At 31.9% G+C, this 26,162-nt stretch overlaps 1 protein-coding gene and 1 pseudogene across 2 annotated transcripts; both read right to left on the minus strand.

Annotated features, from left to right (window-relative positions):
• Positions 1-665: 665 nt before the first annotated feature.
• LOC114737334 (CBL-interacting serine/threonine-protein kinase 23) lies at positions 666-11,605 on the minus strand. Of its 2 annotated transcripts, none has more exons than XM_028925353.1 (15): positions 10,933-11,605; positions 8,479-8,541; positions 8,288-8,359; positions 8,066-8,173; positions 7,382-7,462; positions 7,277-7,300; positions 7,044-7,169; positions 6,384-6,473; positions 6,139-6,258; positions 5,352-5,477; positions 4,910-5,026; positions 4,224-4,280; positions 3,781-3,855; positions 1,485-1,557; positions 666-1,052 (listed from the first exon to the last, which is right to left on the minus strand). In XM_028925353.1, exons 1-15 carry the CDS (start codon positions 11,113-11,115, stop codon positions 1,033-1,035), a joined length of 1,335 nt encoding a protein of 444 aa, XP_028781186.1. In that variant the 5' UTR covers positions 11,116-11,605; the 3' UTR covers positions 666-1,032. The 2 variants fall into 2 exon arrangements, with proteins under 2 accessions (XP_028781186.1, XP_028781116.1); XM_028925283.1 differs by having other exon boundaries at positions 7,251-7,304; positions 10,933-11,604.
• Positions 11,606-25,189: 13,584 nt separating this feature from the next.
• On the minus strand, positions 25,190-25,750 carry LOC114737663 (uncharacterized; annotated as a pseudogene).
• Between the last annotated feature and the right edge of the window lie 412 nt (positions 25,751-26,162).

Below are 26,162 nucleotides of genomic sequence, written 5' to 3' on the forward strand. Positions count from 1 at the left end.
AGTATTATTTTCGGCAGAAAATAAATCATTTTGGTAAAAAAAAAAAAAAAAAAAAAAATAATGCCATCTTTATCAGTTTTAGTCAACTTCGCTTGTAAAAGGATATGACTGTAGGTTAGCTTTAAAGATTCTTAAATTACTGAAATTGAGGGGGAAAAAACGAGTTGCCTTGGGAAAACACTTAATTATCAAATCATTGAAAAAATTGAGTTGGCTTTGAAAATTATTAAACACACATCGAAACTTGTAAAATATGAGATCAGTATTGTTTAACATGAATGCACTAAAATTCTTGTTGTAAAATCATACTCATTGAAGTTTTAGGGGCTACGAGGTTGCTGGGAGATCATTCAATTTGATTAAAAATCTCTTCATGCACATTTTTTTTTTAAAAAAAAACCTCTTCACATTCACTGGAAAAAAAAAAAATCAATGAGTATATATAGCCATGTCCTTGTAAAGCTACAAAACATCAATTACAAGGACAATTTATTTTCCCATCTAAAGAATATTCAAAACACTCCTTTCCTCTTTCTTCCTTTTTTTTTTTTTTTCCTGTTTTCATTATGTTTCTCTTCCTTTTCAAGCTGCAATATTCTCGCATTCTATCACTGTTTTCCTTATTCGAAAATTCTAGAGCATAGAAACCATCACAGCCACAGGAATTTTTAATCAACAATCCAACATTATCACCACACTTTCATTTCCATGTCTCAGACTGATTGTCATCTCTCTTCAGTCCACAAAATTTACATTAAATAATTACACATCATGAGTTTTATCCAATCAATTTATTGTATCAATAAAAAGCAATCGTTTTCAAATTCAATCACAAACCATCATGCCAAGAGCTTATTGCGTTCTATATCCCATTTGCCAATATAGGGGTTTGTCCCCCCTCCCATGTGGCGAGGAGGTGTTAGATTGTCTGAAAAAATGGCAAACCATCACATACAGTTCATTACAAGCAACTCGTCGCACCTCTCCAACAACAAGGCATATGTACAATACAATCACAGATTCGAGATTCCATTATGTAGATGCTCTCGCCCCTGTACATACAAAAAATTGAGACGTCCCGTTAAAAAATAGCCAACAAAATCATATATTTTCTTTCGTTCCAAGTATAGGAAAGACCTTCAAATTGGTGTGTGTGTGTGTGTGTGCGTGTATTTATTTAAAGGCTCATTTTCCCACCAAAAAGTATGAATCTTCAAAGTTATAGTAATTACTTTAAAAAAATCAAAGTTACTGTTAAAATTTAAAAGAATTTTAATAAAATTACCATTAAGTTTCAGAAAAACTATTATGAAGTTACACAAAATTATGATTTCTGTTTTTTAAATTACATGTAATTTTCTTAAAAGTTGAAAATAAGTCAAATAAAATCTAATGACTATGATTAAGAAAATCAACTAAGTAACTCTTATCAAGCAATCAACACTTCAATAGATATGACGAAGGTCACAACTCACAATACTGACCATTAGGTTCTTCATCAATGGGATCCGCTTTCCAGACAACGTCTTTCAGTCCAGCGGAGAGATTCTTGTAGAACTGTAAGGTCGAAATTCAAGCTAAAATAAGTCATATAGTGAAAGGTATATTTAGCTCCAGCCAATTAAGGCAGAATAGATTTCATGCTTTTTCGGACTTCCAAAATTGATTATTCACATAGCATATGCACGATTTAGTTTGGAAAAACATGAAGGATCCATGCAAGACAAACAAACAATTTTGTTAATTGAATTTATCCACGGGAAACCAGACTTCTCAACTTTGACACCCGCACTTGTGTTCTAAAAGAAATTTGCTTTATACAAGACAAGCATGGCTGCCTCAAAGATATCAAACTCATCCTGAAATCCAAACTTCTGTAGGTGTCGAACAGGTATAATTTACGTGTAATTAGGTGGGCCTCCAAATATTGCACGAAGTTCTTACCAATGAACTATATCATCCATCACTTGTAAATAGAGCATTGCTATATATTTTAAATTTGAGACTTAAAAGTATGTGATGCCATATAAATGAACGCAAGGGGAGTTAATTAGTGGCAGCTGATAGTTATTATCCATTACAGAGGGGCTGTGGTTCATGGATAATGGGGTCAAATCACTTTATAAATGGAATTTTGATTTCCTCTAGTTCTCTCTTCTCTCATCTCTACCTATCTATCCTCTCTATTCTCTTATTCTACCTATCTATCTTCTCTATCATATCAGTGGCATCAGAGCAACAGTTCACCAGCCATTGAAGTACGGGTTGGTGGGAGCAAAGTCTGTCAAGAATGCAGCAGCAGCTATCAGAAATTCAAGAAGTGGCAAAAAGGAAGCTTGAACAGCTGATGAGGTTGCTCGAATCCAGTGAGAAGGGTGTTGGGCTTTCAAGAACGGGTGATTATTATTCCTGTGAAAGAACTTCTTAAAGAAAGAGATTATCCAACAAGAATTGTTGCAGCTGAGACAAAATGGAAATGCTAAGAATAGCAAGATGCTTTCGATTATCTTTCTTGCAGGGTATAGTTGTCCGAAGATCAATTGATTGATTGCTTACAGCTAGATTGGAAGAGGACATAGCAAAAAATGTAAGATTATTCAAGCCAAGAACATTATTGGACACAGAGAATTGCAATCCAAGAAGTGGCATTTCCTCAGACAGAGGAGGTACCATGAATGGTTTCTTCGGAGGATCAGTTGATCAGTTGCACAAAAAGAGAAAAGAAAACGAGAGAACATGACAAGAAATTCACCAAGGGTGTAGCGGTCAATGATGGATTTTGGAAAGAAACCATGGTTCCCATGATTTTTCTGACTCCCAAATGGGCAGGAAATTGAAATGCCTAATGGAGAAAAAGTTGATTAAGCAGTCTGGTGTACCAGCTGTTGTTACCACAGCAATAGGCCAAGAGGCAACTTCTAAAGGACAAGAAGGACAGGAAATTATTACAGACTTGTTATTCCCACACGAGTGTGACCAGGCTTTTGAAATACAATGGTTAAAATCAATATGATGTGAGCAATGGGACCCTGCTTAACATCTTGTTCTGTTATGGTTTAGAGGGAAATTGGTGAAGATGCCACTTGGGTCCATTTGTACGAATTTCAACAATGTAATTTATCATTTATTTGATTTCAAGAATGTTTCTAGACTAGATTTTAAAGGTCTTGATCCTTCAGGGCAAGGCTTTTTCGGGAGAGGGAGTATTGATACAGTATTAATGATGTTAAGGGGCGTGTGTTAGTGGCTGTGGGTGGTTAATATCCATTATAGAGGGCTGTGATTGTTAAGTAAAGGGGTTGGGTAGTTGATCGTAGCCAGGTTGAATCATTTTATAAATGTCATTTTGATTTCCTCAGGTTCTGTCTTCTACTCTCTACTCTCTGTTCTCTGCCTATCTATCGTCTTATTCTACCTGTCTTCCACCTACCTATCTTCTCTATTATATTAGGGTGAAAGAGTTAGAAGTTAATATGATAGAATAGTGAAACCAGCATCCTAAAGCCAGTGGGAGCATTAACATGTGTGGGTCCGAAGGGTTTGTATTTTACAGAGATGAGAATATAATACCAATACTCTATAATTTTTTTCAGAAGATGTGATGATATAATACCAAAATATTACAGACACACACAAAAGTTTATGATTTTTGAGGTAGACATCTGTCCGACAAGAGCTCCGAATAATTTTGCTCAGCCTCTGCTATGATGTAGCAGGTATAATTTCACTCAGATAGGCAAATACAACAATTAGTTGTGAAGTAAACATTATGAATCTTACCTTATGAAATTCCAAAGTATCTCCTCCAGCTTTGCGAAGCTCGACCATACAAAGTGACGGGGCCACCTCAAAGACCTGAAAAACAGAAGTGAAAGCAAAACCCTTAGAATCAACACACCGTATAAAACCAGAATCATCTACCACTATTTATTCATGAGTCCCTTATGTGACATCGAATATAAAACTAAATTATCTATTTCGATTATATCTACTACTCATTGGAGTGATATTTTCCAAACACATGGACAGTATATACTTTTTCAAGCTAGACGGTCAAAAATACTTTTTCAAGTAATGTGTCTCTTTTGAAAAGGATGATTTTAAATATCCGCATGCAATGAACAGAAAACATATTTAATTTATAAGTCATATTTATTCTGATTACAGTCAAACTTGACATGCACCCTTGGATATCAGAAAAGAAACACTTGAGAATCATTTACCTCAGTAACTACAGACAGATGACCTTTGCGTCCAGTCTTTTCCCCTTGAATCTTCAACTGAGATGGACAGTTAGAGATGTTATCAGAAGTGGACATATCAAATAGAAAAATATTGACCTTAGAAATCGTAATGGAAAGGTACTGAGAAAAATCCCCTTTTTGGTCCTTGAGAGATGGGTGAATTTTCAAATTGTGACCCTCCAAGATTTATTTTCCTTAATCTCAATCACTAAACATGCATGTAATCTACTTCAGTCCAAAGTTTAACACCAAATTTAAAAATTTGTTAACTTTTGATATGTTTGGCCAGCAAATTTGGCACGAGTAATATTGCAAGTATCATAATTGAGTGACTAAATTGAAAGAAGTGATTTCCAGAGGACTAAACTGATAGTTCACCTGTCTCTTTTATCTTTTATGGGATCAAGATAAGATTCTCCTGATTATATTTTATCAAGAACAGGTAATTATAATATAATATCTCTCTGCAGGCAATTGTACAAAATAAGACAGAACCAATAGATCCGCATGGTAGGCTGCAAAAACTATTTGCTTCATTTACCTGTGTTGCCACTTTTCATAGTACCTTATATAGCCAAAAGAATGAAATGCGGTACAAACTGGGATAAAAATAGAAATAAAATGACACAAATTAGAGACAAGAACAGGAATAGTAGTACTTTTACCTTACAGTTGTTCTTCTTAACATCAAAACCCAAAGGCATTGAAGCTTGCTCAATTTTTGAAATTATCTCGTTTGCTGAACATTTGGATGTGAATCTTGTTTGCCGTTTAACAAGTCCCTACTTGCAAGACAGGAATAAAAAGGGTGGACAATTCAAGCAGCCATCAAAAGGCAATTATTTTATTCTATTTTATGTTGTAAAAGCTATCCTTCATCCATTGCATAACCATATATTTGCTTGCTAAAATTGAGTAATAGGAAACATACCATATGAAGCATGAATGATTTAAGGATTCAGTATCTAACATACGTTAGTTACTCTATGGACACTTTAGGTTTAGATGTGCCATGGTATTCTCACAGTATTATGTCTTGTGTCCTTGACTGCGTCTATATTCCTAGGGCATGCCAATTGTTTCACTAATAAGCTAAAATAAACATACCATTTGCTTCTCAAAAAGACTGCTAAGGTTGAGGCCTTGGGACGTAGAGATAAGCTCAAATGCATTCATAGTTAGGGGTGCTGCTGGGGCCTCTTCCCGTCTCTCTACAACAAGATTTTCAGAATCCTACGCACCAGAACATACATAATTGACACGTGGAAATATAGCAAGGGTAATTAGGTAAATAAAAATGTTGAAAGCAGGAAGATTAATATTAATTAATTATTACTATTATTCATACACTTATTCATATTAGGTTTTGATATTTCCTTTAACTATGTATATCCTAGGATTAGATATGGATATTATATCCTATATTATTATCTTATCATATCTATTTTAGAGGAATAAATTTGAGGTATTAGGATTATATAGGATTCTAGAGTTGGCCTATTAGCTTATGCTTTTGCTTATGTGAGTCCATGTACTCTAAGCTCAAAAAACAAAAAAAATCTCTGCACTCAAAGATTTATTCAAGGATAATAAAACCGATGTACTCTTTTCTCTCTGCCTTCAATCCTTCCAAAAAAAAGAGATGCTACCTCAATCGTGTCATTTTCTGTTTCCATACAAATTAGAGTTTGCTATTTGACCAATGAAAAGATTCAAGGAGGCATCTCCATTATTGGCGTTACAACAGAGGGACAAAAGGGTTTAAATCATGACCTGGGATGGATAGTTAAGGGGCATTTTTTGTTTTTGAAAATTGAAGTCACGTTTTCAAATTGCAGGAGGTATTGTATTTTTTCAAGAATCAATCAACCAAAAAGTATACAAAAATTCTTACCGTTGAATCCCCAAAAATAGCATCTACATCATCAAGACTGACATTGGCCTGCTCAAATCTAGGAGGTGTATATCCCTTCTTAAACCATTCGTTCTCAATGAGCTCAGCCATTGTAATTCTCTGTTTCAGATCACCAAAATAAGAACGAAGTTAATATTTTCTGGTAGGACGGAAGAAAAAGCTAAATTAAAATTGTAGCATCTGTGAACCCAATTAATTTATAACAACAAAGTTCAGGGGCATACTGAAGCAGGATTGGGATCAAGAATTCTCTTAATTAATTTCTTTGCACTTGTAGAGAACCATGGTGGACACGTGAACTCAGCCTTGAATATCTGTAAGGCATACCAAATTAAAAACCTTGAGAAGCAGCACCGTGAACATAAAAGTTAAAACACAGTGCCCCATATGAGACTGTAATGAAAGCTGTGATGCTTCGAAGTCATGTCCTTAAAGCATCAATTTAGTTCAAATAACATTGAATTGGTAGAACAAACTTGGGCCGGGCAAAGAAAAGACACAAATGTGGGGACACTTGCAACTTATCAGGCATAAGCACCATATTGGAAGTATAAGAACATATATAAGACACAGTATCTCCAAACTTATAAGCTAGCTCTCAAAATATAGTTCCTCCAAAGGTTCTTATCGACTAGTATCAGATCCTTCCACTACTTCCTAGATGCAATCGTTGCCTTGTGTGGCCACACAAGAACTAGGAATTCTGAGTGAAATGTGGAATTTTAGGACCCAATTGCGAGATCATGGATATTTTGATTAGGATTCATAGGAGATACTGCAAAAGTAGAACTTGATTTTAGCAACTGAATTCCACTTCCCTTTCAAGGTGCTTAAGTATGCTTCATTTTAAATTATGAGTTCAGCCGGGGGTAGACAAGAATCACCTTTTTATACAAAGCCACAAGGTTGCTTTCTTCAAAAGGCAAAAAGCCAGCCATTAGAACAAAAAGAATAACACCACACGACCAAAGATCAGCCTTAGCACCATCATAACCTTTGTTATGGATCACCTGTAATAGGGAGGCAGTGATAAAGGAAGAAAAAGGTCTATGAGACAATGATATAGCAACTTATAGCAGTGACTACCATACCTCTGGGGCAACATAATTTGGCGTACCACATGTTGTGTGCAGCAAACCATCTTCCTGATAAAAATATGATCATCAATTGCAACTTGAATATGATTATCATAATTTTATGAGGACTTATTCACTGTACTCACTCGCACTTGTTGAGGAAGTGCACTTAATCCAAAATCTGATACTTTAAGTACTCCACTAGCATCCAACAACAAATTCTCAGGCTGTAATAGACAAAATATAGTAACGTGTTAACTTTTGCTTCCTTCCATTTGTTTCTTTGATCTCACTCATTTCTCTCCCTCTCTGCTGGGTAAGCAAGAACATAAAGTCCTATGAAAAACAGAGTGAATTACAATTTTTGTCCATACAATATTACAAACTTTCAATTTGATCCTCCAAAAATCAAGTTTCTCATATAAATTTAATTGAACAACCAACCTGAATGAGCAAATTCTTATATTACCACTATTTGATGAAGAAAGTTCAGATTTGGTCACTCCAATGCAACACACATGGCTTTTTGGAAGATTGCATGGCTACTTTATCATATTCATGGTCACCCAAGCATTCTATCAAGTTAGCTTGCTATCGTTCAATTAATTTATGTCATTTTAACATGAAAAGGGACAACACTGATTACGAAAACTCGAGTATCAAACTGAGTTAAGGGGTTTACTTCACTCAATAATGAATTCTTCCACTTAAAATGCATTATTTATGGAAGATATTATTATAGCTTCACTGTCTTCCCTCTTCTTCCACAAAAAATGGAAAAGGAAGTAAAATAAAATAAGCAGAACCACCATGTAACATGAGAGACACACCTTTAGGTCTCTATGGAAAACACCTCTACTGTGACAGTAATCCACAGCACATATAAGCTGCTGAAAATATTTTCTGGCTTCATCTTCCTTCAACCTCCCCTTGCTTGCCTGTCTCGTGAAAATAAAAATAAAGTACATAAAACTTAAGATACAACAAGATTGTGTTAATATATTGGACTTTGGCTGCAATCAGAAGAAAATAGAAAGGCAAAACAGTCTTACAATTTTATCAAATAATTCCCCTCCAGTCACAAATTCCAATACAATGTATATCTTTGTTTTACTAGCCATAACCTACATCACGAATGCTGTTTTATTTCAACTGCAGTATAGAAGGAAGCAAGATAAATTTTGATCAAGCGAAATGCAAAGTTGCAACAATAGTTGGAGGGGATCATTGACTCCCTTCTAACCTCATGCAAACGTATGACATTTGGATGTCTAATCAGTTTCATCGTTGAAATTTCTCGTTTTATCTGCACAATGACAGACAACAGATAATTAAGCAAGAGCAAAACGTCCATGTTCCCAAGGTTAAATTAGTGAACTTGGATTCTTATGGCCATGGCAAGTTAAAATTCAACTCCAAATACTACACTAATTATATTCGATATTGTACAAACTAAGTAGTGATGAACATAAAAGCATTAACTTGTCTGCCTGTTCGTAGAGAAATTAGAAACAAAACTAAAAGCAGCAACTCAAATATCACAAGCACCACCTCATAAATATTACCAAATATACCAGTCAAATTACTTTGGTTTTTTTTTCTAATTTTTCTCCTTAAAGCTAAAGCTTAGGATAATTCCTGTCTTGGCTGAAATATTATCTTTGGAAGCTTAACTTTGATTTTTAGAGGACAGACAGTTGTACATGTCATGTACACAGAGTTCACCTATATTTTCAGCTCCAAAGTTAAGTGCTATTGGCCATATGCTTCTTTTACGCTTTGCTATTTTGGACCACACATATTGGACGTCTAGAAGACAACAAGCATGAACAGAAACATCTATTTTCATGCATATTGCCGTGACACACTAAAAATTCATGTGTGAGAAGGGTGTAGATAGATATATGTTGCTCAGCTTGAACACATCAACTTGGACATGGCTTGTACATGAATGTTTTGGATGTTAAGAGCATATGCGATTCTTCTTTATAGATACATTATGGAAAATCACAGTATCAGATGCTCACAACACTGAACCACCAGGAGTGTCTTTTGTTTTTTTGCATTTTTTTTTTTTGGGCCCCCTTTTGGTGAGAGGCTAATTGAATGGGAAGAGTTCGGCTAAAACAAAAACAACAGGAAGCTTACCAATTACGATTTATATATTTCCAGGAAAACAGTTCGATGCCTTTTTATTTTATTTCACTCTACAATCAATGTTATAAATAAAATTCTTAATATATCCATAAAAGTGGTAAGATCAGACAGTATGAAACCCTCTAAAAAAGGGTAGAGAAAGCCCAAAGAGAGTGCTGAATGAGGTCATTGAACATGACTTTTTAGTTAACAATTTATCTAAGAATTTCGTTCTTGACAGAGCACATTAGTGCTATGCTATCCATGTAGCTGAACCCTCCTAATGGGATAAAACTACTTGTTGTTGTATCTATAAAAGTGGTAACATAAAAAAAAAATTAAAAAAATGGGTATTCATAACCTCTAAATAGCATGGGTCATCTCAAGTTTTGTGCAAATGCTCCGGGCAAACCATACTTATTATTTTTTATATTAAAATATTAGATATATTAGTGTTAGGTGGATGCTTGTCGATAATGAAAAATTAGAATTTACGGAAACAAGAGTGATTTGATTGTATATGAAAATCAATTCATACATTTGAGAAAAGTAAAAACCATTGTTGCCTTATTGTTGTTCTCAAACCCCATGAAATATCCCTGCAATTACAGGGAGTTAGTCTAGTTCTGCTATGTAATGTAACAGGCTTGTTTATGGCATAATTTTTTATTTTTAAAATGTTAAATTGTAATTTAGAAGGCTGTATTTATGTTGTTTGAAAATTTGAATTAACTTTATTTAAAGGCCAAAAAGATTAACTTCATTTAAATTTTAAAAAAAAAAAGTCAAATGATCTTTGGTGTTTGGTACAATATTATGATTGTCATTTTTTAAAATGCGTCAACAAACTAATATGGTTCATCGTAAAATAAATTATTTTCAAGTACTTGAAGAGAAAGCGTCTAGAAAGTCAAAGTTTAAAACAGAGAATATATTCAGTGGCGACTGTTGTGAAGTAGAATAATACCAATGAATTACATCATTATAGCAATTCAAGAACAGAATAATTGCATTATTTATGATACATCACAGTGAAATAACTATTAGTTAATTCCAAATTCAATGGGGAGAAAAAGAAACAAAGGAGAGGGAAGAAAAGTTCAACAAGCAACATTCTGAAAGTTGAGAAAAGGGCAGCTGTCGCAAATATGACTTCCGCCAATTATTCTGAACAAGACACTATAAGAGGCGCATCATGGAATTAGATCCCAAAAGTACACTTTTGGTGTTTTAGATGAAGTGAAGAGAAAAATGGAGAGAAAAGGATCCACCGTACTCTTACAACGTTGATTCCATGGAAGTGGGACACACTTTTTCATCTTTATCTTTCTCCACACTTCAAAGCACCACGAATTCCAAGGAAGCATCCTTGAAGAATTTAAAAATCGAAACCAATACAAAATTGGGAAGAATTTGCCGAGATTATGAAAAAGCAATCTACATACATACCTAAAACCAAAGCATCTCCAATCATCTAATAAGAAAGGAAGTGACTTAAAAGCATGTATTATGTATATAGCGCCATCTTATTTACCTAATGGATCTGTGGTAAGATTCATACCTGACCAATCATTTTGTGCTTGAGAAGCTTTTCTTTGTCAAGAATCTTGATGGCCACATTGTCACCGGTTTCAGTGTTGCGCGCAAACTTGACTTTGGCGAAATTGCCTTCTCCCAAAGTCCTACCCAACTCGTACTTGCCCACTCGGATCGTGCTATTGCTAAATCCCGAACGCGACGTCATCTTATCGGATTCTCCTTACAACTCCGATTTCCAATAGCTCCTTGTCCCCTTTCTTAACCTCTCTCACCCTCTCTCTCCCCAGTCTAGAGCTTCTCACACTAAGTATCAAAACCTTTTCTTCTTACAAGGCAGCCATACCTGAGACTTTGCGACCCTCATTTTTCCTTCCTTTTCTTGAGGTACACTAACAAATAACTTGAGCTCTGAACTGGTAGGGACCCTATAGTTGAAGAGTCGAAGTCCAGATTCAAAGAGCTTTGTGCTTGAAGAAAGAGGTTGGGCAGCCGATGACCGTCCGATCTGACAAATATGCCATGATTTCAAGTCATGAATTCAAATTATTGAATCAGTAGATGGGAAATTTTTGCGCTAAAGAGGAAAAGAAATCGGGGTTCGGTGGGAGGAATCGGTATGGAAGAACATTGAATCGGACAGGAAAAGTATTTGTAGGACTTCTCGAGGATGCTCCGAACTCGAAAGATTTTGACTTGTTTTTGTGCGAGAGAAATTCTAGTCTGACTAGTCTTCTTTTTGGTGTTTTAGTGGTGTAGTCTTGGACATTATTATTGGCCATTATTGCCATTTTATATTAATTAATCATTTAATATTTAAATAGATATAACCCGGTTTTGGCAAAAAAAAAAAAAAAAGACTAAGACACGGTCAATAAAAAATTAGAGTAAGATTAGATACACCCTCCCCTGCTTGGAGGTTTTCGATTTCTTCACGCTAGTCGAAAATGTACGACATAAATAATTAAAAAATCAAAAAAATTAGCCATAAACTTTTTTTTAAAATTAATTATCTAATAGTATTTGAATTTGAATAGCAATATTTTTGGTGTATGAATATCGAATTTCATTGGCAATTAATTCTCCAAAAAGATATTTATATGCAATTTTTTCTTTACAGAAAAACCTAATTTGTTGAGTACAATTCATTCAAAGTTATAGTTCAATTGATTATTTATTTTGTTGATTAACGTTCTAAAATATTAAATAAAATGGTTGTTAACTAGATTTTCAGACATTATTACGACATATTATTTGTATTTAAGTAAATTTGGAATAAATCCCCATTTAAAAATTTAATTGGGAAATAATCCATAGGAAAAGGTAAAGCCATAGCCAAATAAGCAATAATATGAAATGACTACTTTGCTTTTTGTTATCCAATCTTTTTTTTTTTATGTGTAACCTATCATATTTCATGTAAAATTCATCTCCACTCATGTGCAATTCCTCGACAATTTATTTCTTCTTGTATGCAATACCTTTTCTTTATATGTAACTTCCTATATATAACTTGCATTTTGTTAAACTTATCTTCTTCTTTTTTTATGACTTATTTTTCTTATATGTAATACATCTTCTCTATGCGCCACCTAGTCTCTTTTGTAAAACATATCTTCACATTATATAACCCATCTTACTATGTGTGCAGTTCCTCTTTCCAATGTACAAACATAAGTTGCATGAGACATGAATTAGCAATTTCCATACTAGGAAGTAAGTTGCACAAAAGAAAAGATAAATTGCATAAAGTGTAATTTGTATAATAGGGAAACAAGTTGCATATAAGAAAGATGGATTGAATACAAGAAAAGATAAGTTGCATAGAATAAATTACGTACAAGAAAAGATAGGTTGCATGTAACATCCTAATTTTTTTTATTCTAAGAATTTAAATATTTAGAAAGAATAATTTTTCATGGTAAATGCAATTTTTTCTAATTAATTGAGTAAAAAGATTTTTACCTAAAAGATGATTTATTAAAAAAATTAAATAAAAGTAAAAGAAATTATTAAGTAAAAATAAGAAAAAAATCAAGAAAAAAAATACTGAAATAAGTATTTTTTTAATTCAGACATCTAACATTTCAAAATGACGAAAAAAGAAGTAAACCAAAATTGAAATTTTGAAATTAAAAAAAATGACAAAATGCCCTTTTGTTAATCCCATTGAGAAAACGTGTTGTTAATATCAAGTTGAGACTCAAAGTTTCACTGTCAAGACTTATTATTTTCATATGCATTGTTGTCATTTTTAATTAATTCATACGGTATTTCATGTGTTATGTATCAAGAAGACAACATATCGTAAATTTCAAATCGAGACTTCTAATTTCACAATTAGGACTTGTTATTTCTAAATGAATTTTTGTCATTTTTAATTATTCACATGTTATTTCACATGTTACGTATCAGGAAAAAAATGTGTTGTTGTTCTGAAATCAAGACTTGTTATTTCACAATTATGATTTGTTATTCTCAGATAAATTGTTATTCACAAAAAGGACTTTTTTGTTATTTCTCTTGAATTTCAAAATTCTAATTTGGGTTCACTTTTCTCTATATCATTTGAAGTCTTAAGTGTTTGAGTTGGAAAATACTAAATTTATGATTCTTTTTCTGAAATTTTCTGCAAAAATAATGGAAGTAAAGAAGAAGGAAAAACGGTTGGAGATTTAACTGTCATTTCCTCCATTTTAAAGCAGGGTCCTTAACTTCAATTTACCCCAATCCGCTTTTCAACCGTGACAGTCATCTTCCTCCGCCCGTTCGCAGCACTCTTCCGTTTTTACAAGTCTAAAATTCCATTCTGGCCCAAAAGAAAAGTCGAAAATTTCATCTTATAAATTTTTTAATAAGTAAAATAATTTTTTTATTAAATTCTCTTTATGAAAATTATTCTGCTCAATTAGATCTATCTAATAATAGTGACTTTGTGCTATTTAGTTAAAACTTTTAGATATAAGATTTGAAGCAAGTGTTTTGAGTTTTGATGATTAATAACTATAGTATTGTAGAGCTAATTTAGCAAATCATTTTATTAGCTTAATTTTATTTATTAGTTGAATTGAGGTTTTAAAATAATTATTTAAGCTTAAAAGCTCTTTTTTTTAGAAATATAATATTTATACTATAAAAATTTTAATTAGATAATTTATTTATGAATATTTGAGATATTATTGAATTTTTGGTGGGTTTGTTTAGAGGTTTAAACTTGCAATGAGATTTTAGATAAAATATAATACTTTCAGATTTAAGAATTTCAGAACAAATGCTTTTTATTAAGTAAATAATTTGGAGGATACAAGTAAGTAATTTGGTTGTTAGGAAATTGCAAGTTAATGCTAAAATACTTCATTTTGAGTTATGAGAGTTTTGAAAATTTAGAATAAAAATTAGAAACTTTAACTAATATATAAGCTTAGTTGATTAATTAATTAACTTATATTAATACGTAATTATATTAATTGCATAGATTAATTATTAGATTATTGGTTTGAGCATAGGATTGACCTTGTAGTAATCCTTTTTATTGCTTTGATGAGAGATAACTACTTTCCACTTGTTATATGTGCTAATATGTTGTTTGTAAGTATTTTGCTATTTTAAAATAATGATATGCTGCTATTTGGAACTTGAAGAGATGTTATACATTTTGAGCTATGAGAATTGTCTTGTGAAACTTTTGGATTTGTGATTAAGAAGTTGAAATAATGTATATTATATAATTATATCTTTAAAGTATGAGACTATGAATTACACTGAGAAATATATTTCTGGTTATATTGTTATTAATTAGATGTTATTTAGATTTTGAGTTGAATCCAGTTCTATCACATGATAAAGTTGCCAGTAGTACATATTAGTTCACTTCTTTCGTCCCCATGGTCAGGAATAGGCTATTGTGATTCCTTATTCGTCCCTCAAAGTGAGAGATAGACCCATAAGTTTGATTGATACCCTATAGTGAGGAATAAATTTTGTAGCTTGTGTGTTAACCCCCCATAATAAGGGTGTGGATGATTGAGATTATCTTTGCATACTTGATTTATAATTCCATTGATGTATCTATATTTCTTTAGAATTGATTTTTTAGAAGTTCGGTAATTGGTCCATTAAGGACAACTCCAGAGGCTTATTGTGTTGTTATAGCTTGTATAGTTTTCATTCTTTTGTTTTATGTGCTGATTTATAATATATTGCCATATATGGCTCATTCACTTAGATTTTTTTTTTCTGTAAACTAATGCTTTTGATTGCTGCTATTTGATGGTAGAGCTATTAGAAGGTCGAAGGCTTCTAAGACTTTGCACTTGACACTTTTTGAAAATGTTAACTTTTGATTAATAGAGCCCCATAGCTTATTTTGGAATGATTTATAAATTTATATGTTTAAAAGTATGAGTTTTTGTTTGGACTTATAGTTGAATGATATTTCTAAATTTCAAAAGTTCAAGGCCCAAATTAAGGATTAATATGAACTAATTTTATCTATTAAAAAAAAAGTGTTTTATCTTTAAGCCAGGTTAGATGTGCAAGTCTTTTTTTAACAAGGGTTACTTGTTATACTCCTCCAATCCTTAATATAGGACCCAATTGTTGAGTTGGTTTTAGTCCTAAATATAAGACCCATTTATCATATTTATCAGTTTTCTCTAAATTACCTCTATGGATACTCTCTCAACCATAATCAAGTAAAAGAGAAGATGGGGTATTAAGAAAGATGATTATGGTGTTTTAGGAAAAACGTGTCACATTTCTTATAATTAACTAACTTACCTAACTTTCTTAATCTAATCAAATTAGTTAAATGGGTCTTATATTAAGGACCGGAGAAGTACAAGTTTATTCCTTTTAACCATAATAGTGGTTTTATGATTTTAAAATTTTTCTTTGTATATCATGGTTAATCTTTCAACTAAATTATTTGATTTAATTTAAATAGATTTTAGAAGAACAAAAATTAAATATGTAATCATTTATATGATTAATTTCTCCCAGAAGACCTCATGGCTTTGCCTTTTCATAGGGACCATTCCTTAATTAAATTTTATGGAGATTTATGTCTAAATTTCTCCTTACATTTTAATGAGCAAATCAGAATTAAATTGGTTATTTATAATATGGAAAAAGAAAAATATCAGATCACATTGTTACTGAGATTGGTGACAATTTCTCTTTCAAAATGCTTGACAAAAAGAAAAGCTTCTCACTCTCTGGCACAAAATGATTAGTCAGGCATAAATCTTACTGTAGATCCGGCGGGAAAATGAGACAGTGAGACACGCAAAATTATGAATCACTTCCTTTTTTATTGGCCACATTTTGCATCTAGATCTGAAGTAAAACTATTTTGCTGTTTTTGAAAATCATATTTTAAAACTCAGTTTAAAAAAAAAACAGCACAAAGGGGGGGAAAAAGCCAAAAAGACACAAAAATACCTTCAAAAGTGCTAAATAGCAAATTAGTGTAGGTAAATTTTAAAATCCCAAATCACACCCCTAATATTATTTTGAAATTTTTAAATGTGAAATGATACCTTTATACCGTAGTGACTATTTTGTTTAGCTATTGACTATTCTAATTTTGTTACCAATTACTTTTGTTTTTAGAGTACAAATGACTACTCTTGTGAATGTTGTAATTATTGATTATACAAAAGTAATAATTAGCTAAACAAGAGCAATCACGAGATCTCTCACAACACCTAATACGCTTTTTGAGTTTTTGAAACAAAAGTAGACAATAATAAAATTAGAGTAATCAATAACTTAACAAGAGTAGTCACCAAATTTTCAGAAACAAAAGTAGTCAATTGCAAAACTAGAGTAATCAATACTTAAACAAGAGTAGTTATTAGAGCTCTAAAAGTAAATATAGTCAATAGCTGGAAAAAAATAGTCAATATTTCAATAAAAGTAGTCATCAAAGTTTCGGTGACATCTCACCATCCAACACCGACTTCCAACTAAGGATGTTAAGGTGGCATTCTCAAAAAAAAAAAAAACCAGAGAGAGAGAGAGAGGGAATTGAAAAGCATTTGCATCATTTCACGAGATTGAAAAATTTCAAAATAGTACAAAAAGTTTAATTTGGGATTTTAAAATTCATCTCTGTGATTTGTTGTTTAACACTTTTTTGGGTATTTTTACTATCTTTTTTTCCCCAAAAAAAACTTATTTTTTAAATCATACTTTCTTAGTTTTAGTTTTTTTTACGTTTTAAATTATAAGAAATTATGCCAAGAATTTTTTATTTATGTGTTGAAAATAAGCCTGAATTTTTCAGATGACTCATAAATACAAACGATGTATAATAAATTCTATAATAGAATATGCTATTTAAGTTTTTTACTTTTTAACATACACAACATAATAATTACAAAATACAACAAACTATTGTCTAGATTTTTTGGAAGCTAAATTTGAGGGATTCTCATTTAAGAAATACTTTTAGAATTATATTTGATGGATCCACAATAATAGAAGTCACATGCATGCACTAGGGGCCTAAGGCCAACTATAAGCATGTATCCAACAATACAAAAATCAAACATGGAACATGGAACATCTCAAATTTTAGTTTCCCTGCTCTATGTAAATTCAGACGAATAGGGTAATTTGTCACGACAAAAAGACCAAAGTTGGGATTGACGCCTTTATGTAACTTGTAATTTCGCTACTCATAACTATATATAGAGTCAAAACATGTCCAATGGAATCACATTACATAGCATTAGGTTTAAAAAAATCCAACTTTGAAAAATCACTTTCTCGGGTTATTATTCATTTGGTACTCTTAGAATTTTGGTTAACTTTGAAAATTCATAATTAATTCTTTTAAGTTTTATTTGAAACTCTTTCATTTCTTTATGTAGCAAAAATACTCACAGGTCTATTTCATTTACCATTCAGACTCAATAGTTCGTGAAAAAGTACTGTTCATATTGGTAAGTTTCTAATTTTCAGCTTTTTACCATAACCTAAAAAATTCATAACTTTCTGTACATAGCTCCAAATTAAGTAGTCTACCACTCTATTTAAAGCTTGAAATGTAAAATTTAAGTCACCAAATACCACAGCTAAATTCCAGTATTTAACTAGAAAAGTTGCGGCCACAAGTTCATGATTTTTCAAGTATTTACAATATTATCTTAAGGTATTCAGGTCGTGATCATGCAACATTACCAATTTCTATCCATGCAATCACATATTCATGCATAATTGAACTTTTTGGAGTCATGATGATCATCTCTTACAACCATTCACTGAAGTTACATAAAATTACATAGCCTTACTCAAAAGTTCATAACTACATAACATATTCATAAACACATAGTTGCATGACATCTCATGCAAATTGGCCTCAAACTTCCACATTCTTTCTTTTACCCCTTGAAGAGCTGGCCCCCAATGGTGTCATTTGGATATAAAGAGGGGTGAGATTTCAAAAAAAAAATCTCAGTAGCAAAGAATAACAATTATAATGCTAACAATGCAAGATTGTACCATGTTATACGTCATTCACATTTCTATGCATTTTTCAACATGATCATGCCATGAAAGGGGAGCACATTATCATATCATCAAACAACTCAATCATGCAAATTTTCAAGGCATAAAATGCAAGGAGTTAAACAAATTACATTATAGCTAGCTCAACCATATCATGGCATAAACACATAGCAAACAACCAATGCAAAATAGCATTAAAATTGTAAGTTTTTGCCACCTTATATCAAGACTTGATTATTGCTTCTTTTTCTTGTTCTTGAGGCTCTTCTTGCTGATGATCAATGCCTATCAATCATACAATAAGGCATTTTAAATATTAACTCAAACAATCAACAACTTAATTTGACATAAACCCTCACCCTTATTTTTTATTTTAGGGTTTTTGTATCACCTTTCTTAACATAATTCCTATATTTTTTTCCTACACAATTCTGTATGTAGAATCCATATTTAAACTTAGATTCATCAAAATCCATCTCTTTCTCTTATTTTTCATGTTGGTCGAGAGATAGGGTCCTTTAATCCAAAAATTTCATTTTCAATTTTAATACTTTCAAACACTTCTTCTAAATCTCCTAAACTCATTGGAAACATCAAATTAATATGAATCAAACCCAAACCTCATGATTCCCTCTTGGCCAAAGCATATACACATATGTCACAAGTTAGAATTCTTTCACAATTCATGCACAACTACAAGTTTCCCATCCATTACTAACCTTTAATTCTTAATCCAACTTCCATTCATTCATGCCATGACTTATGCCATTCTGAGCAAAAAAATACCTTAGGGTTTTAGCCATTATTCTCTATCAAAATTAGATCCAAAATAATCACTAATCAAGGCAATTAAACCCTTAATGGAAGCCTTGACTTACCTTGGATGATTGCTTAAAGTTGACTTGGTTTCTCTTCCTCTTCTTTTTCCTTCAATTCAAGAGCAAAACTCTCCTTCCTCTATTCTTTCTTTTTGGCCGAATTATTGCTCTTAGAGGATATTTATGGACAAGTTTTTCCCCTAGGTTCTCCTTATTTTGCCCTTGAAAATTGTTAAAATTCTTATAACCACATGTCTATTGATTCTTTCTTCCACCTCTTGATTTTGCCAAGTATCCTCTTGCATATTAAAGGTGTGACTAAAATTATAATTTAATATCTTCAAATTATGCCCTTTGACAAATTATATAATTCCAACTTGTCCTCCTATAGCAAAAATGGCACCAAAAGCAGTTTGAAAACTGGAAGAAAAATTGTCTCACCAAACTTTAGGTCATACCACTGTATAATTTTACAGTATCGGTTAAATTTTTCCTGAGTCTTGTTCAATCCAGTAGCTCCAAAACTTCATTTCTCTGCACCAATAATTCATTTTTATTGATCAAAAGTTTGCTAACTTTTCTCAAGTTAAAATTCAGCTTGTAACTCCTTCTATTCAAATTTATCCAAAATCAGTTTTGTACAGACATAATTTGGTTTTTAATATTTTTAAAGCTAACCATTGTACTTCTAGAAGTTACGAATAATTTTACAATCTGTTATAAACTTTCAAGTAATTTTTTTTCTCATTTTTGTCTAGATAGTTAAGGCCTCTATATATTTAAAATAATTCACTTTGGTTGATTTTCTCCTAATTAGCCAAAAAAAAAATCTGTAATTACAAAAAATTATCTAATAAATTATTTTTATCCTATTTTCACCTTTTAGGCCTCAAATACTATTCTAAAAACTTCATTCTTTTTTTTACTAATGAATTTTTGGAAATTTTCAGGAATTTTAGGCATAATTTTTAATACTGTCCTTTCTTGACAAAAACTTTTCAAAATGACAGGCCAGTCCCTACCCGGGTTTCACATCAAAAGTTATTTTGTCTCTGCCTCTACTATTTAATTTTGCTTTTGATCTATTCTAAATTCCTCATTTAACAAGTTAAAATTAATAGGATTTGACATAACTCGCGAATTGAGCGTTGATACCCTCTATGTAATTCACTGTAGTGAAGGATAAAGTTCATCATGACAAACATAAAAAATTATAAATATGCAAGTCATAAATTCATATCCATTTTTTGAAAATTTAAGAAAGAAGCAAGAGATCTGCTAGGGCACAACTTCCCTGACCTCCGGAGGCTACCTCAAAGGTTTTTAACACTTTAATAAGTTCTTCTAATCCAGATTTAACCTTCTAGTCATGAGATTTTTGGAAACTGTGAATTCTGAGGTAACTCCTATATCTCAAATTGGGGAATTTTCATAGAAACCCTATAGAGACCTTTCCTCAACTAAAATTCTAGATTCCTAATGCCTTCTGGAAGCTAGCATAACACTCCGTTATATATCTTTTCTCATTTTAAAGTTAGGATATGAATTCATAAGTCTTATGTAAAATCTCCTTTTAAGGTAATTTTTGAATGATAGTTTGAAAACTTTAGAAAATGTGTTGGGTTACTTATGAGATATAGTAACTTCTGATTTATTCCAATTATAGATAAGGATTCTATTTTGTCGACTCCGAGTTTAAGGTCATGAATTGTGACTCAAAGAACTAGTGGGAATATCAGGTAGCTCTATTTAGCTTATTGCAGTTGCTAGTGCAAGTCATAAGTTATTTTTGTAAAGAACAATTTATCCTAATTAATATAATATGAAGTGCAATATCCTCTAAAATTTTAACATCTTGTTGGACTCAATTTTGGCATGTACGTTAAATAATAAAATTGGCATGAGTTGACTTCAGGCTGGATAGTTTGAACGAGTACTATGAAGCTTAATCTATAACTGGACTTAGGAATGAAGTAAACTTGAGATACATCCGTTTGAATGTGCCAAAATTGAATCTATATGTTTCCTGTGTCTTTCATAATGATAAACGACTATTATTTCTAGTAGCGATTCTGTTAATATTGTGATTTGCTAGTCATGCCATGTACTATGAAGATGATCCCATATGTGACTTGGGGGTTGTTGGAGGAGTTAGATGTGTTGTGTTATTTTGTGACCAAGTGACATGGCCGCCATCCGCAGCTTGATACCTAGCCTTTTTTAAGTTTCATACAGTAGTATTCCACAGGGATTATGACATCTTATAGGTAGTATTCCCTTTTTGGTGAATGCACGGCCCTCATGATGCTTTGTAGACTTTGGCCGATCTACATCACATGAGGGAGGAGCTTATCAAGTAGTTAGTGATATGGCAATCACCTAGCTCATGGGTTTGGTTGGTAAAAATAAGCAGGAGAAAAGGATGGCTTGGGATAGAGTATACCATGCTATGGCACGGTGAGCGACTCCCAGTGTTTGACATGTTAATATAAGTTAGATTATGGTAAAATGATACACACACACACACATACCTATAGATATTTATGCATGTGCTCATTGTTGGTTCTGTTGTATTGATAAGTATGAACTATTTTATGAACCATCATCTTCTAGACACATTAATGCTTTGCTTGGATGGAAAGAAAAGTTAGATGAAAGAAAATAGAGAGAAGGAAAAACTATGAGGGAAGATGTTATCATTCTTCTTGCTTGGGTAGATGAGAGAAAATAGAGAGGAAAGAAACTTAATAAATATCTAAATGACTAAAATACCCTTATCAAGATATATCATATTTAAAGTTAAATTAAATTAAATATTGCAATAGAAAAATTATACTAGCATTAGTATCATCAAATAATTAAAATCAAGTTATTTGGTTGATGTATATTTTTGTATCATTATATTTTAAAACCAAATTATGTAATAAAATTATTGTTTTAAGATAAACAAATAAAAAGTGAATAACTTTTTAAATATAATAAAATAAAATAAATATGGAGAGAAAGAGAGAGGAGGAGTAGTCTTAGAAATCTCATTTTCCTTCCCAAATCTCTCCATATATGGAGAGAAGATTTGGAGAGAAAATAAGGCATAGGGCCCACCTTATTTTCTCCCCCACTTTTTCTTTCTTCGACATTTTCTCTCCTACCCAAGCAAGAGAAAACTTGTTTTCTCTCATGTTTCTTCTCTTGTTTTCTCTCCTCCCTAATTTTCTCTCAATCCAGGTAAGAGGTAAGAGCTGTACTAGTAAATAGAATAAGTAGGGATTAGAGTTACTAAGACATTTTTCTTGCTCTTTTATTCTATGTTTTTTAGGTGAAAGTTCTAAGGTACTGTTTGGTATGAGAAAAATGGAGGGGAGGGGAGGAAAAGAAAATTTTTTAATGAGTCCTATTTAAAAAATTAGAGAAGTGGGGTTTTAAAATTTTAATAAAAAGAAAAAGTAATATAAAAGAATAATAAAAATTAATTATTAAAAGATTTTAACCCCACTTTCTCAATTTTTTAAATCGAGTTTATTAAAATTTTTCCTCCCTTCCCCTCTTCTCATTTTCCCTCCAAATGGACCCTACGGGATGACTAGTGGAGAAAGCACGAGAGGTTTAAAGGCTATATACAAGAAAGAGCAGCATCACCTCCACTGAATTTTATGCTTGTTTCCTGTTAATACTGCCATATTAGGGTCATAGATAATTGGGGAATGCATTGTCGTTTATTGTTATTGATTATGTGCTCTTCATTACACTGAGGAATCGTGGTCGCCGTGGCAAGCAATACTGAACTTAAGTTCATTATTTTATTTCTTTTATGATTATGGAGTGCATGATAGATGGACTGATGCCTTAGGTTTGTGCATGTGATTGACACTATGAGGATTTTCTTCTTGTTGACTCTATTTGACTTGGTGAATTATTTAAATTTCAATTCTTATTGATTTTGTCAGAACACCTGAGACCTAGTGTTATACTACTCCGTCCCTAATTATAAAAACCTTTTGGCCAAATTGCGTTTTTTAAGAAAACAGTTAAAATTAGTTAAAAGCAATTAATATGTAACAAATATAATTTTTTTCTAAATATACCCCTAATAAATGTAAGAGAGTAATAATGAGACAAATAGAGAGAGGATGTATGGAGAGAGAATATATGAAATTTATTAGGGGTAATATAGGTAACAATGTATTAAATGTTCAGACAAACTTAAAAGGACCTTATAAAAAAGGACAAATCCATTCAAAAAAGGAATCTTATAATTAGGGACGGAGGGAGTATCTTTATAAATTGTAAACCATTTTAGATGGGTGGTATTTGTGTCTAACATGGTTTGCGTGCAACTATTCTATTGTGTGGTTGTTGCACTATGTAGCATATGTGAAAGGTATTTGAACGAGTGGATAAATTCTTTATATCTATGATAGCCCGTGTGCTATATGTTCGTTTTTTTATACAATATAATTCTTTTGTAATATTCATTAGAAAATCAAGTTTGTTTCTTTTCTAAGCCTGCTGATAGAGTACTTGTGTGTGCTATGTTTTCTTTTTGGGATAATTAATATACAAGTCCTTATAGTTTCAACTGGTTTTTAATCAGGTTTTTATAATTTTTTTCCTTTTTATCAGGTCCTTATTGTTTTACCTTATTTTTAATTAGGTCATTGCAGTTCTTATTCTTTACTCTATAAATAATAATATTCTATAAATAATAAATTATTATAACAATCTTATGTTAATATTCTTTTAAATTTTTAGTTAAACATATATATTATTTATTTCTCAATTCTAATTTTTATAATTATAAAATAAAAATTATAATAGTAAAATTTTCTAAAATTATAATATATTATAAATAACTTATAGTTAAGTATAATTGATTATTCTGATTAATTATTAATTACTAAATGATTATATTAATTATTTTGCCCCATTATATAATTATTAATTTAAAAATAAAATTAATTTTAAAGAATAAAGTTAATAAATAATTTTTTTTAAAACTATAAAAGACCTAATTAAAAAATCAGTGAAACTACAAGGACTTGATAAAAAGAAAAATAGAGGGGCCTAATTAAAAACACATAAAAGTAAAAAGATTTGATAAAAAGAAAAAAATTTATAGAGATGAAATATAAGGACCCGGAGATTAATTATCCCTTTCTTTTTCTATCAAGATTAGAGGTTTATGTTTGTATTTCATTTAAGCATGTATGGGATAGTAACCGTAGCATTATAAAACACTTTAAAATTTAGAAAATGTGACGTTCATCACAGCAAAGACACCATAATGCCTAAAATTCGAAAACAAAGTAACGTTTGCCATGAAGAATAGAACCCTTTGTCACAGGGAAGTCAACAGTGATGCAAAAGTCCAAAAATCAACGGGATAAAAAGAAGAATGTTTTAAACACGGCAATATACTCTTATCCAAAAGAAATTAAGAGGGGTAGAGGGTTGATTCTCAAGAAAATTTCAATTTGAGGTTTACAAACATAATTTTAAAGTCTTCAATTTTAAAAATCCTATGATTAGAAGGTAGATGGGGCATTAGATTTACTTGTGACTTTGGAAGATCAGGAATACTTTTATGGGGTTCTAGGGCTTGCCCTAGATCCTTTTATATATGTCGACTAAATTTAACCACCGTTGAATGTTGTTATTTAAAAAAAAAACACAATTTTGAATCTCATCTTCCATTAGCAAAAACAACAACAACAACAACAAAGCCTTATCCCACTAAGTGGGGTCGACTACATAGATCGCACAACACCATTGGACCCTATCCAGAGCCAAATCTTTAGATAGATTGTTAATTGAAAGATTTCTCTCAATCACTTTATTAAGCGTTGTTTTTGGTCTTCTTCTACTCCTTTTTAGAAGACTCCGTACTATTTGATCAACTTTTCTTACCGACGCATCCTAAGACCTTCTTTGCACATGACCAAACCATCTCAATCAATTTTCTACCATTTTCTCATTAATAGCAGCCACTCCAACTTTTCCTCGTATATGTTCATCATAGATCTTGTCTTTTCTTATATGACCACACATCTATCTCAGCATTCTCATCTCAGCAACTGCTACTTTATGTCCATGTTGTCCTTTTAAAGCCCAACACTTGCTGCCATATAGCATTGCCAGTCTTATAGCAATGCGATAAAACTTTCCTTTGACCTTATTTGGTACTTTTCGATCACAGATAACTCCTGTCGCTTTTCTCCATTTAAACCACTCAACTTGAGTTCTATGACTAACATCTCCATCAATTTCACTATCTTTTTGTATAACTGATCCCAAATATTTAAACTTTTCAGCTTGTGGAATGACTTGGTCTCCCAATTTGACTTCCAACTCTGTATTAACTTGTCTCTTATAAAAAATGCAGTGCATATATTTTGTCTTGCTTCTACTCAAACGGAAATCCTTCAATTCCAAGGCTCTCCTCTGTGTCTCTAGTTTAGCGATAATCTCTTCTTTTGTCTCAACCAATAGAACTATATCATCAGCAAAAAGCATGCAGTTCAAGATTTCTTATTTGATATGCTCAGTTAGAACATTGAGAACTAAGTTAAACAGATAAGGGCTCAAACATGAACCTTGATGTAATTCAATCCTTACAAGAAAGTCTTTTGTCTCACCTCCTGGCATTTTAACACTAGTTGTGACTTCCTCATACATGTCTTGTATGATTTTCATATATGCGACACGTACACCTTTCTTCTCCAAGGCTTTTCAAAGCACTTCTCTAGGCACACTGTCGTACGCTTTTTCCAAATTAATAAAAATCATATGTAAGTCTCTTTTATGGTTTCAGTACTTTTCTATTAACCCCCTCAGTAAATAAATCGCTTTTGTTGTGATCTTCCTGGCATGAACCCGAATTGGTTTTCAGAAATACAAGTCTCCAATCACAACCCATGTTCCATCA

The sequence above is a fragment of the Neltuma alba genome, unplaced genomic scaffold (assembly GCF_004799145.2).
Source record: "Neltuma alba isolate B1F8T4 unplaced genomic scaffold, ASM479914v2 tig00000452_pilon, whole genome shotgun sequence".
Lineage (NCBI taxonomy): Eukaryota > Viridiplantae > Streptophyta > Magnoliopsida > Fabales > Fabaceae > Neltuma > Neltuma alba.

Excerpts from the sequence above, each read along its gene's own strand:
- LOC114737334 (XM_028925283.1), bottom strand. The coding sequence starts at position 11,115 with ATGACGTCGCGTTCGGGATTTAGCAATAGCACGATCCGAGTGGGCAAG. Across the intron at positions 7,463-8,065 it reads TTTTCCATAGAGACCTAAAG|CCTGAGAATTTGTTGTTGGA; the intron begins GTGTGTCTCTCA and ends TGTCTATTACAG. Across the intron at positions 6,474-7,043 it reads TTGTGGCTTTGTATAAAAAG|ATATTCAAGGCTGAGTTCAC; the intron begins GTGATTCTTGTC and ends TATGCCTTACAG.